The sequence below is a fragment of the Rutilus rutilus genome, assembly GCF_951802725.1.
Source record: "Rutilus rutilus genome assembly, chromosome: 8".
Lineage (NCBI taxonomy): Eukaryota > Metazoa > Chordata > Actinopteri > Cypriniformes > Leuciscidae > Rutilus > Rutilus rutilus.
In genome coordinates, this window is record NC_140222.1 from 6,217,763 (window position 1) to 6,231,630 (window position 13,868).

At 36.3% G+C, this 13,868-nt stretch overlaps 2 protein-coding genes across 2 annotated transcripts; both read right to left on the bottom strand.

Moving 5' to 3' along the window:
- Window positions 1-287: 287 nt before the first annotated feature.
- On the bottom strand, window positions 288-2,943 carry LOC311295447 (uncharacterized protein). Its single transcript, XM_084416825.1, has 5 exons — window positions 2,633-2,943; window positions 1,744-2,052; window positions 1,049-1,369; window positions 664-807; window positions 288-564 (listed from the first exon to the last, which is right to left on the bottom strand). Exons 1-4 carry the CDS (start codon window positions 2,874-2,876, stop codon window positions 689-691), a joined length of 993 nt encoding a protein of 330 aa, XP_084272951.1. The 5' UTR covers window positions 2,877-2,943; the 3' UTR covers window positions 288-564; window positions 664-688.
- Window positions 2,944-4,640: 1,697 nt separating this feature from the next.
- LOC311295448 (uncharacterized protein) lies at window positions 4,641-5,576 on the bottom strand. The gene is made up of 2 exons (XM_084416826.1): window positions 5,440-5,576; window positions 4,641-5,095 (listed from the first exon to the last, which is right to left on the bottom strand). The coding sequence occupies exons 1-2, from the start codon at window positions 5,495-5,497 to the stop codon at window positions 4,776-4,778; spliced, it is 378 nt and encodes a 125-aa protein (XP_084272952.1). The 5' UTR covers window positions 5,498-5,576; the 3' UTR covers window positions 4,641-4,775.
- Window positions 5,577-13,868: the final 8,292 nt, after the last annotated feature.

Sequence of the window (13,868 nt, forward strand, 5' to 3'; positions counted from 1 at the left end):
GTTAGTTTTATGAGTTAATATAATTTAGAAAAAAAATGTAAATAATATTTTAGCTGTATGTTGTTTATACCGGAATATATTGTAAAAACAAAAACAAACTAATTGGTAATAATTATATAAATAAATAAATAAACAAAATAACAAACAAATAAATAATGTTTTTACAGATAGGCTATAAGAAGCACCTGTTAAAAGAGTACAAATAAAGCTGTATATGGTGCACTGCTGAATTTTTTTAAATATACATAAAGTTTGTATTCCTCTGAATAAATCATGAGAGACTCTTGAACCTAAGAGTGAGAAACTTTATTGATAAAGGCAAGAAAATACATATGACAAATATACAGCAGTAGTAAAGAGAAATCTGTGTGTCTATTCATTTTCTCTTTTTTTTGTATCTGAGTGAAATATAAAAAATAAAGTGCCACTGTTAAAATCTGACACTGAAAGAGAGCACAAACTCAAATAATCATCAGTATTTATTATGAAAAAAACACTAGAAAAACAAAAATACACCTGAAGAACCTTTAAAGTTCAGCGTTCTGCTTTAGATTTCGATTCTTCCTGAAAAAGATGAACATAAAAAGCCATAAATTAATAAATCTCACAGATAATTATACATGTAGTATCAGTTTGTGAGAAATGACATCATCAATCATGTACCTGATGTGTGAATATGTGCTTGATCTCATTCAGCTCTTCTGGATCTGATCTCATAAACCACAATAAGGACAGTAGCCACGCCCACCAGAGCAGAGAGGACCAATCGGATCACAGCTTCAGTAGGACCACACCAGTGGACAGAGTCTGAGGAATAAACACATCAAACTGAGATCAGATCAGTCAATAAACACTAATATCAGCGCTGACATCAACTAATATTTCTGAATACACAGAAATATGATCAAATCTAATCAACAATCTTATATTCGGCTCCAAGTGAGTATTTATACGGTCTGTCATCTCAAATTATAAACGATTCAACAATTCAACATGTAAATAGTAAATAAGAATATTTGAAGGATAAAAAAAGAAGATCTCTACTCACCATAGACAGAAACTCTGGATATGTTTGATGACAATCTTCTTCCTGAAATCATCAGTAGTTCATAATATCCAGCATGTTCAGTTGTGGTGTTTGTGATGGTCAGAGATCCAGTTTGATTGTCCAGCTTCAGTCTGTCTCTGAATCTCCCATCAAGAACATCATCATATACAGTGATTCTGTCGATCCGTTTATTGATTTCAGCTATTAAAGTGTTTTCATCTCCAAACCTCCACTGAATCACATCACCATCCTTCATTTCAGTAAGACTAGAGTTTAGAGAGACTGAATCTCCCTCCATCACTGACACTGACTTCACTTCCTCTGTCAAACACACAGAGAACAAACAGAAACAGGGTTTGCAAAGATTAATACTGATAAACAACTTTATAGTGGTTTACTAAATTGAATAGTTAAAATTAAAATTTGACATAAACAATATAAAATAACCAAAAGAAAATGTTGTATGAATTAATTAAAATTTTTGTCATTAAAACCAGGTGTAAACATTTTACTTGATTTTAACGATGTTCCTTTTATATTTAACTCACCAATGACAAAGAGACCGTATCACTCAAAAGATTTACTCACTGCCGCAGTTCAAATTGTCTGAAGAGTTTGAATCTGACAGTTATGTGACATCACTGAACATTGCAAATCCCAAATGTGGGACCGTATCACTCAAAAGGTTTACTCACTGCGGACAAAGAGATCGAAACTCTTGATCTCACTGTTGATCTGTAGATGATAAACTCCAGTATGTTCAGTTGTGGTGTTTGTGATGGTCAGAGATCCAGTTTGATTGTCCAGCTTCAGTCTGTCTCTGAATCTCCCATCAAGAACATCATCATATACAGTGATTCTGTCGGCCGTTACATTGATTTCAGCTATTAAAGTGTCTTCAGGCGATTCATCTCCAAACCTCCACTGAATCACATCATCATCCTTCATTTCAGTAAGATCAGAGTTTAGAGAGACTGAATCTCCCTCAGTCACTGACTTCAGGACTGAGTCACCAAACACACACACACACACACACACACACACACACACACACACACACACACACACACACACACAGGGTTCATTGGTGATCGTGATTTCACCAAGTACCACATGTTCCTGGATCAACATCTTTGTTGATCCTGGAACAACTTTCCAATCAACCAATCAGATTTGAGGGACAAGTTTACAGTTTATGTCAAGTCTAGGCTTAGACCCAGGGAGAGGTGCTTCAACATCAGTGTTATTCACCTATCATTTCCCTCTGATTTTAGGGAAAAGTTATGGGTAGGGTTAGGTTTAGGAGTAGGGATAGGGTAAGGACTACATTTTGGGGCAGGAATGTTATTCCAGGATCAACAAAATGTGTTGATCCAGGAACATGTCTTACTTGGCAAAATCACGGTGACCGGGTTCATCACAGATTAAGACGATCACTTGATGGTTTATAAAAGTAAATATTTTAAAAGTTAAAATTAAAAAGAATATCATCATTAAACACCAGAAACAAACTAAGTTTGAATTAATAATTGTATCTTTGTGCTGAGTAAAATATAAAACAAGTGAAACTGATATTTAACTCACCAAAGACAGCGAGAAAAAATCTCTTGATCTCACTGTTGATCTGTAGTTGATAATATCCTTCATGTTCAGTTGTGGTGTTTGTGATGGTCAGAGATCCAGTTTGATTGTCCAGCTTCAGTCTGTCTCTGAATCTCCCATCAAGAACATCATCATATACAGTGATTCTGTCGGCCCGTTTATTGATTTCAGCTATTACAGTGTTTTTATCTCCAAACCTCCACTGAATCACATCATCATCCTTCATTTCAGTAAGAGGAGAGTTTAGAGAGACTGAATCTCCCTCAATCACAAACACATCACCAAACACTCCTGAAGAACAGAGTTTTTCACAGATTAAAGCTTTAAAATCACTTGATGTTGTTTTGATGAAGCTTCACTAAAATACTTTTAATCATTTAAATGTGAAATTAATAATATTCTCCTGCAGTTTAAAGACAAAAGATGAGGAATGAAAAAAATAGATAGATTTATGTGTGGAATGTCAAACTAAATCTAATGCTGTTGAGTATCTGAGCTTCATATTTATTTTATTTAATCAATCAATCCATAATAACTGAGTTTTGAATTCAAACTTGAACTGATAGAAAAGAAAAAGAAAAGAAAGTGTTAGTATTAACTTAATGGAGGAAAAGAGTAACAAACGCCACTTAAATGTCCAGCCCGCAGAAGTCACACTTACCCTGTACATTTCAAGGCGGTAGTTTTATCTCATTCGAACATATGATTAAAGCATTTGATATTCCTAAATCAAATTTTTATAGATATCTGCAGGTGCGAAGTCTAGTGAAAAAATATTTCAATACCCTTTCGGCCCCTCCTCTTATTGTTGGATTGAGGAGCTCTTTGACTTGAGTATATCTGAGCGAGGTCTGATATCAACAGTGTACAGTCTGATTCAAAGAGCGGCCTCTCCATCTTTAGATTTTTTAAAGAAACAGTGGGAAGAGGATTTGGGAAGTGTAGTCGCAGAAACAGTCTGGCAATCAGCCATTAGGAGAATTCATTCAACATCTATTTGTGTCAGACATGGACTACTGTAATTTAAGATAATCCATAGGCTACACTTTTCTAGAAGTAAACTGGCAAGAATATTCCCAGAAATAGACCCAACATGTTCTAGATGTCACAGATACAAGGCCACTTTGGGTCATATGTTTTGGACATGCCCAGTTCTAGGACCATTCTGGTCTGCTGTGTTTGAGACGTTTTCATATATGTGTGGAAAGGAGATAAAACCAGACCCCATAATAGCAATATTTGGTGTGGCATTTGAGAACCTCTCACTACCACCAGGTCAATCGGATGCACTGGCTTTCTCTTCTTTTTTGGCGCGACGGCTTATACTTCTGTAATGGAAGTCAAATAAACCACCAACGCATGTTAAGTGGGTATAAAGTGTTATGGCATATTTAAAGTTAGAGAAACTGAGACATTCCATGCAAGGCTCTGTCAACAGATTTATTAAAGTCTGGAGGCCTTTCCTTTCATATTTTGAAGATAGATTCAACCCAAACACTAATTGTAAGCTCCCCCCTTAATCCCCCTCCCCCTTTACCCCCCACCTAGTAGGTTTTTTGTTTGCTTCTGTTTTATTTTATTTTTATTTTTTATTTTTTCCTATTATGTTTGAGATGTTGTATTAACATTTTAATTTGATGTGACTGTTGTTTAAATGTTTGGAAAATTCAATAAAAAGATTTGTCTACCCTGTAACTACATGAACAAGAGTATATTTATCCAGTATTTAAGCAAAAGTTGCAAAAATCCTGATGATTACTATAAACAACTATTACTAAGATCAGAGTTTAGAGTGACTGAAATAAACAATATCATAAAGCAACGAAGAGAAAAAATGGAGTTTAATTTAATTTTGTCTTTAAAAACAGGTGAAACTAATAGTCTATTTAACTCTTTCACGCGTGATTCTGACTGGGTGAGTTTATCAAGGCAACATTTATTTTAGAACGTTTCCCCATTATTGTTTCCATGGCGAACCGTCATGATCTTGATTTAAAATGTGAGATGGCGCCGCCATGTTTGTTTGCGCCGCAGTTCAAATTGTCTGAAGAGTTTGAATCTGACAGTTATGTGACATCACTGAACATTCCAAATCCCAAATGTGGGACCGCATCACTCAAAAGGTTTACTCACCGTAGACATCGAGCCTGAACCTCTTGATCACACTGTTGATCTGTAGTTGATAATCTCCATCATGTTCAGCTCTGATGTTTGTGATGGTCAGAGATCCAGTTTGATTGTCCAGCTTCAGTCTGTGTCTGAATCTCCCATCAAGAACATCATCATATACAGTGATTCTGTCGGCCGTTACATTGATTTCTGCTATTAAAGTGTTTTCATCTCCAAACCTCCACTGAATCACATCATCATCCTTCATTTCAGTAAGATTAGAGTTTAGAGAGACTGAATCTCCCTCCATCACTGACACTTCATCACCAAACACTCCTGAAGAACAGAGTTTTTCACAGATTAAAGCTTTTAAATCACTTGATGTTGGTTTGATGAAGCTTCACTAATATACTTTTAATCATGTAAATGTGAAGTGATTAATATTCTGCAGCAGTTCAAAGACAAACGATGATGAATGAAAATGAGAAATAGTTGAACAGTTTTATATAATCAAGTGACTTTAATCTCAAATAAGAGAGTTATCTCTCAGGAAAATCACACATTATATGTTTCTATACGAGAATAACAGTGAACGTTAATCCTTTCAGACTAATTTAAGCAGTAATTTATCACATCAGAACAGAAACAACTGAAACCAGAAAAACACATTTAAAACTCACCATCCAGACGCCACAAACACAAACAGAGCAAAACTAATTTGAGAAACATTTTCTTCATCGGTTCACTGAAAAGCCCACGATAGTAACTCTTAATGTCTGAATCACTCAGATTGATCTGAAAGATAACTTAACTGAGAAATGTGTCTGGTTGTGTGTGTATCCTCCCCCAACCTCAGTTAGTTTCCGCTCACACATCCGTCTCCTTTAACATCACGGAAATCAACAAGCTTTTGCTGATCTTACATTTTCAAATGAATTCTGGCCCTGAATGAAAACTAATAGCAGAAGAGTGAAATATTGGATTAGATATCTGTATCTACTGGTGTGTTATTTAGTGCTGTGAGCTGTCAATCATATTTTACCTCTGACCTGCGACTCTTATTTGACTGTTGATGGATTCACTTTATTTCAGTGTAAAGATGTTTTGTGTGGAGTGGAAGATTGTGAGCTTCTTATTACATGCTGTCACATGTGGTGTTCCTCAAGGGTCGGTACTTGGTCCAACTCTCTTTATTCTCTACATGCTCCCTCTTGTCCGCATCATCAGCCAGCCAGCATGGTATCTCCTTCCATTGCTACGCTGACGATACACAACTCTATCTCAAAATAAACCAAACCCCCCACCTCCCGGCTGCTTTGCCTTTATCTTCTTCAACACCACTCCTACTGACCTCCTGCTTGGAGGAGATAAAGGCCTGGATGAGTCAGAACTTCCTACAGTTAAATTATTCCAAAACTGAGGCAATTCTTGTCGGCACTCCTCAGCAGGTTCAGTCGTCCCTGATAACCTCTATCACTTTTTCTGGAAAAGACATCCCTCTCTCATCTACCGTAACCAACCTCGGTGTAAAACTTGACTCTCACCTCACATTTGACAACCATATCAAGCTTCTGTGCAAATCATCCTTTTTCCATCTTAGGAATATTGCCAAACTCCGTCCCACACTCACTCTTTCTGACGCCACTAAACTTGTCCATGCCTTTGTCTCCTCCAGGCTGGACTATTGTAACGCACTTCTGTATGGGATCTCTAGCAAGAGTCTGCAGAAACTCCAACACATACAGAACAGTGCTGCTAGGATCCTAATGAGAGTGCGTAAATATGAACACATAACCCCCATTCTTCAAGCGCTTCACTGGCTCCCCATCTCCGCCAGAATCCAATACAAAATCACTCTCCTCACCCACCAATGCATTCATGGAAATGCTCCACCTTACCTCAAGGACCTTCTCACCAAGCAAGCATCATCCAGAAACCTCCGCTCACAAAATGGTAATCGTCTCCGTCCTCCCAGAACCAAGCTCCGGACCATGGGAGATCGTGCTTTCTCCTCTGTTGCCCCGCGGCTGTGGAACTCATTGCCAGACCACCTGAGGGTTCCACAGCCAGTTGATCACTTTAAAAAAGACTTAAAAACTTTTTTATTTAAAATTAGCTACAATTAATGTGAAACTGAACTGTTTTTATATTTAATGTTTTCTTATTCCTGTCCATGTTTTTTACTTCTGAAATATGTAGCACTTTGGGATTTGTTCGCAAATGAAAAGTGCATCATAAATACAATTTATTATTATTAGCAGGAGAGAAAATGAAAAAACGCTTCAGCCACAAACTACTGACACACACAGAGATGACAAACATCCAGCAGAAGTTTATCTACCGGCAGATCAAACCACACACAGAGATGATTGTACAGATAAAATAAAAGAGAAAAACTCAACATCACATACATTTAAAATTCCTGCTGATTACTCACAAATCCCTGAATGGTTTCGCTCCTCAGTACTTGAGCTTTTTTATCACTTTATAGTCCTTCACATCCACTGCAGTCTCACAGTTCTGGCCAGTTGATAATAACTGGAATATCAAAATCGACTGCTGGCGGTAGATCCTTTTCCTATTTAGCACCAAAACTTTGGAACAGTCTTCCTACCATTGTCCGGGAAGCAGACACACTCTGTCAGTTCAAAGCCAGATTAAAGACACATCTCTTTGACCTAGCATTCACATAATACATTATAGACTTCTATAATTAAATGTTAGGCTGCATAGATTAGGTCAGCTGGAACCGGGAACACTTCCCATAAATCCTGATGTACTCGTTACATCATGAGAAGAATGGCATCTACGCTAATTTTAGTGTCTGTGTTTATCCCAAGGTTTTCCCGCAGCCTGCCGGATCCAGGCCGTATCCAGATCTGATGAAGGACCTTCGCCTGGACCGATGACAACGCAGTGCTGAAGTGAATTCCAAACCTGCGCACATATATTCAAAAGCACATAACTATAGAACCCATTCTAAATGCGCATGTGGACGCCATCAGCGTTTCTCACAGGTTTCGCGTTTAATATGCTGTTTATAAGAAGTCTGCTCAAATGTTAATAACTAAAGAAGGTGAAATGAAGAAAGGAGGCAAAAGAGTGACAAAAGATGATTTATTTTTATGTTGTTGACACTGTCATAGAATAGAGACAGACAAAGGAATGGGAAGTAATGCTTCAAAAGCAATGGTCTGTAACTGAATTTAACTGGTTGTAAAATTAAAAATATTAGCAGAGGAGCTGTGAAAGACCAGACGAGACTCTCCTGTTCTTTATCCTGTATTACAGGCATCAGTTAATCTGTCATAGATCGACAGGTCATCCAGCTCAGTGGATCAGAGGATTTTTTTTTTTTTTTGGAGACACTAAAATATTTTGACTCAATCTTCTGATTATTTTTTTCTTTCTCCAAGTACGATAAACATTGAAAGTACACGCTTTCACAGCTTTATATAGCCTATTATAATATAGTTAGAATGGCAAAACTATGACCACTAAAGTCAAGATATGAGGATAAAATATATTTTTGTTAGTTTTCATGTCTTTTTATACTGGTCAAAAGCCCAAGTTAAGCAATATCACATGAGCAAGAGTGTTGTTTTCCTGAACATTAGCACGATTGCAAATGTGATATTGAATTTATCAATAGTTTTGTCACTCTGAGGTTCAAGAGTCTCTCCATGTTTTATTACATTTACTATGTCCAGCGCCCCCTGGAGGAAAACCGATTTGATGTATATTTGATCAATTTCAGCAGAGCGCCACCTAGTGGCTCACCCTGAACTTACATGTTATCAGGAGTTGTTTGCTCAGTATCTTCTGTCACTGACTCGACTAGTTCTGTCTGATTGCTTTTGCTGTTCAGCTGGAGGGTCGTTTGCTTTCTCACTAAATAATTTCTTCATGAACATATTACTTTTATATGGTGAACAGAATTTCTTTTTGGACACAATAGTTTATGTATCTTGGTCTTTCCTTGTCCTATCAGATCTTGTTCCTCCACCTCAAGCTGTGAATCTCTAACCCCGTGACGGTGAAGCCAACTTCTGTTTAAGTAGAGGTCGACCGATATGGGTTTTTCTCTGGCCGATGCCAATATTTAGAAATTGGGGCAGCCGATGGCCGATATATGATGCTGATTTTTTTTTTTTTGGGCTGATATGTTTGGACGATTTTCCTTTTTTTATTCTTCTTTTTTTTTTCACCTCATAAAATCTTACCATTAATAAGAAGTAATAAAGGAAATTGCTTTAATTAAACATTTATTGAACAACACAAGCCCCTCCAAACAGTGCACTTGTATAAAATAAATTTAAAAATGATGTATACGTTAAATATTAAATACACAATACTGGTCATCAAGGCAAGGGCAAGGCAAGGCAAGTTTATTTATATAGCACATTTCATACACAATGGCAATTCAAAGTGATTTACATAGAAGAAATTAAAATAATAAAAGAAATAAGAATAATTAAAACAGTTTAGAAAAAAAAAAATACAGTACAGTACAAACAGTCGGACGAACATTGGCACAGTGCTCATTCAGTAAATGCACAGCTAAACAGAAGTGTTTTGAGTCTGGATTTGAAAGTGACTACAGTAGGAGCACATCTGATCTCCTCTGGAAGCTGGTTCCAGCTGCGGCTGGCATAATAGCTAAAAGCAGACTCGCCATGCTTTGAGTGAACCCATGGTATTTCTAGCTGATATGATCCTAGTGATCTGAGTGATCTGTTGGGTTTATATTCAGTGAGCATATCTGCAATGTATTGAGGTCCAAGGCCATTTAATGATTTATATACCATTAATAATACTTTAAAATCAATCCTAAATTTAACTGGGAGCCAGTGTAAAGACCTGAGGACTGGTGTGATATGTTCATATGTTCTGGTTCTGCTTAGCGTTCTGTATGAGCTGCAACTGTCTTATGGTCTTTCTGGGAAGGCCAGTGAGGAGTCCATTACAATAATCCACCCTGCTGGTGATGAAAGCATGCACAAGTTTCTCTAAGTCTTGTCTGGAAACAAAGAATCTAATTCTTGCAATATTTTTCAGATGATAGTATGCTGATTTAGTTATTGCTTTGACATGACTACTGAAACTAAGGTCTGACTCTAGTGTCACACCAAGATTCCTTACTTGATTTTTAGTTGTTTGACCCCTAGAGTGAAGGTATGCGTTCACCTTGAGAACTTTATCTTTGTTTCCAAACGCAATGACTTCAGTTTTGTCTTTGTTTAACTGAAGAAAGTTTTGACACATCCAACTGTTGACTTCATCAATGCATTGGCACAGGGAGTCAATGGGGCTGTAATCGTTAGGCAATAGGGCTAAGTAGATCTGTGTGTCGTCTGCATAGCTGTGGTAAGCAATTTGGTTCTTTCTCATTATTTGGCTCATTGGGAGCATATCCTCCTGGGACCCAAGAATAGACTTTTGTCCACTGTAGTGGACATTATATTTTAGTGAATTTCTCTGACGTCATACATGTCACATGACACAACCTGGGTGTCCTGTAAAGAGCACATTCAGGACTTTTCAGAGATACCAAATGTTTGGAGGTTTCACCATGAAAACAACTTCTCATTGGTCTTTAAAAATGTCTGACATTAATTTAGTGATCAAATGTAGCATTCTTATGGAAATATGATAATATATTGTAATTATAATTTAAATTGGAATACTTTTCAAATTGTATTTCATAAAAAAACATCTCAGGAAAATGTTAAGGGGTTTCAAATAAAAAAAATATTTTCTGTTATAGAACAGGGCGTTGATTTCAAACATGTCCACTGTAGAGGACACCAGGACTTAAATCATGTTTATCAGGCATTTTGTGAGACACAACAAGTGAATATGGAAATAAATTATACATCAATATTCCTATGAAATATTAGATATTATTATTAAAATGTTGCCAATTATTACTCCAATTATTACACTTCTTTTTTCATTAAATGTTGCTCCAAGAACACATTAAGGTGCAAATTAGATACAGTTTATATATACATTGCATTGAATGGGAATATTAATTTATGGACATTTTACCCACATATTGCATAATGTAAAATGGTGTATCAATTCATTACGTTATTTCTTTCATAACATAGTTGAGAATAATCTTTATACAAATTTTGGTTGAAAAAATCCTGAAACCCCCAAATTTATTGGTGATTGAAAAAAAAAAAAATCCCATTGTTTTTGCCTATACAGATAATTTCATGTCATTTTATTTTTTAAACAACTTAGTCCTGGCGTCCACTACAGAGGACATAGCATAACTTATGAATAAAATATTATTTTGCAAAAATGTTTTTTTACCATTTGTTTATTGTGATCTAAACAGTGTGATGACATGGAAAAAAACTAAATTCAAAAAACTTTTTTTTTCTGGGTCCCAGGAGGATTATATACAGGTTGAACAGGAGTGGCACAAGAATTGAGCCTTGAGGGACTCCGCATGTCATGGATGTCCACTCAGACTTATGATCTCCTATACTCACATAATAACCTCTCCCATCTAAGTATGACCTGAACCATTTTAGGACTATCCCAGAAAACCCCACCCAGTTTTCCAGCCTGTCCAGAAGTATGTTATGATCGACAGTGTCAAATGCAGCACTGAGGTCGAGTAGCACCAGCACTGATAATTTGCCTGAATCAGTATTTAAGCGAATATCGTTTATTATCTTTATGAGCGCTGTCTCTGTGCTGTGGTGTGGTCGGAAACCAGATTGAAAATTGTCAAAGTATCCATTCGAGCATAAGAATTTGTTCAGCTGATTGAAGACAACTTTTTCAATGATCTTGCCTATGAAAGGAAGATTTGAGATCGGCCTATAGTTGCTTAAGTTGGTTTGTCAGTCTCTCTACAGTAGCAAAAAGAGTGCGTGTGTTGTTTAAATTACTGTTTATAATATTTGAGAAGAAAGTCTGTCTAGCTTTGCCTAGTTCCCTATTAAAAGCATGAAGGCTGTCTTTGTAGATGTTGTAATGGACTACAAGTTTTGTCTTCCGCCACATGCGCTCTGCTTTTCTGCATTGTCTTTTCATAATTTGCACTGCTGTTGAGTTTCTCCAAGGTGCTTTTTGTCTGCCACTCTTCTTCAAGAAAACAAGAGATTTTCTGCATGAAAACTGTGCCAAAAGCAGAGAATTGTGTGTAGTGCTTTGAAAAAAGTGTGTTTTAGAACTGCAATTTGAGTGTAAAGCAGGAATTGTGCTTGTAGTTTAGCAGGATTGGTTCAGGTGGTTGGTGAATGAGTTACATGTTGTGGTCATTGTGTCTCAAGTACCAGAAAATGTGTGTAAACAATCGAGAAAAACTGTAAGTCATTTATCAATAATCCACTTTGAACAATTTTAAAAAACACATTGAAGTAGGCTTGACATTGAAGGCTTTCTTGAGTAACAGACACAATCACTGGATCTCATTACAGATTCTGAGTAAATAACTCCAGATAACATGTGAGTTCAGGGTGAGCCACTATATGGAGGAGTTGCTCCTCAGACGAGACCACAGAGACAAATCACACTAGATTTAAAGACTTTATCGTTCCCTGTTGGAGAAAATGGAGCATCGATATGTTGTGTTTATGTATTTCACTGTGATCTCAAAGTATATTATTATGAGTCCAAAATCAGTATTTTCTCGGGTTAAAGGAAAAGCTGGGGGAGATGTTTTTTTTTATTATTGTGGATAGAAGAACAGTATCAATATCAGTATAGTTAAATAATATTTTAATAATGTAAAGCTTTATATGTTCCACACTTCTGAAATATTTAAACTATATATAAAGTCTGTATTCCTCCAGAAGGAGCTCAACATAATAATTGTAATAAAACATGGAGAGACTCTTGAACCTCAGAGTGAGAAACTTTATTGATAAAGGCAAGAAAATACATACAGCAGTAGTAAAGAGAGATCTGTGTGTCTCTCTATTCATTTTTTTTTTGTATCTGAGAGGAATATAAACAATAAAATAAAATATAAACAATAAAGTGACACTGTTAAAATCTTACACTGAAAGAGAGCACAAACTCAAATAATCATCAGTATTTATTTATTATGAAAAAAACACTAAAGAACAAAAACACACTTGAAGAACCTTTAAAGTTCAGCGTTTGCTTTAGATTTCAATACTTCCTGAAAAAGATGAATATAAAAAGCCATAAATTAATAAATCTCACAGATAATTATACATGCAGTATCAGTTTGTGAGAAATTACATCATCAATCATGTACCTGATGTGTGAATATGTGCTTGATCTCGTTCAGCTCTTCTGGATCTGATCTCATAAACCACAATACTGACAGTAGCCACGCCCACCAGAGCAGAGAGGACCAATCGGATCACAGCTTCAGTAGGACCACACCAGTGGACAGAGTCTGAGGAATAAACACATCAAACTGAGATCAGATCAGTCAATAAACACTAATATCAGTGCTGACATCAACTAATATTTCTGAATACACAGAAATATGATCAACAATCTTTTATTTGGTTCTGTGTAAGTGAGTTTTTTTAACGGTCTGTCATCTCAAACTATAAAATGATTCAACAATTCAACATGTAAATAGTAAATAAAATAAGAATATTTGGTAGACAGGACAAATAGAGATCTACTCACCATAGACAGAAACTCTGAATATTTTTGATGTGAAAAATCTTCCTTCTGAATACATCATTAGTCTATAATCTCCAGCATGTTCAGTTGTGGTGTTTGTGATGGTCAGAGATCCAGTTTGATTGTTCAGCTTCAGTCTGTCTCTGAATCTCCCATCAAGAACATCATCATATACAGTGATTCTGTTGAACCATTTATTGATGTCTGCTATTACAGTGTTTTCATCTCCAATCCTCCACTGAATCACATTATAATTCTTCATTTCAGTAAGAGGAGAGTTTAGAGAGACTGAATCTCCCTCAATCACTGACACTGACTTCACTTCATCTGTCAAACACACAGAGAACAAACAGAAGCAGAGTTTGCAAAGATTAATATTGTTAAATCACTTTATAATGGTTGCGTCAAAGAACAGAACACACAAAATTAGTACAATGGCAGCTTTTCCTTTAAAGAACTCCAGGCCTGAAGAGGGCAG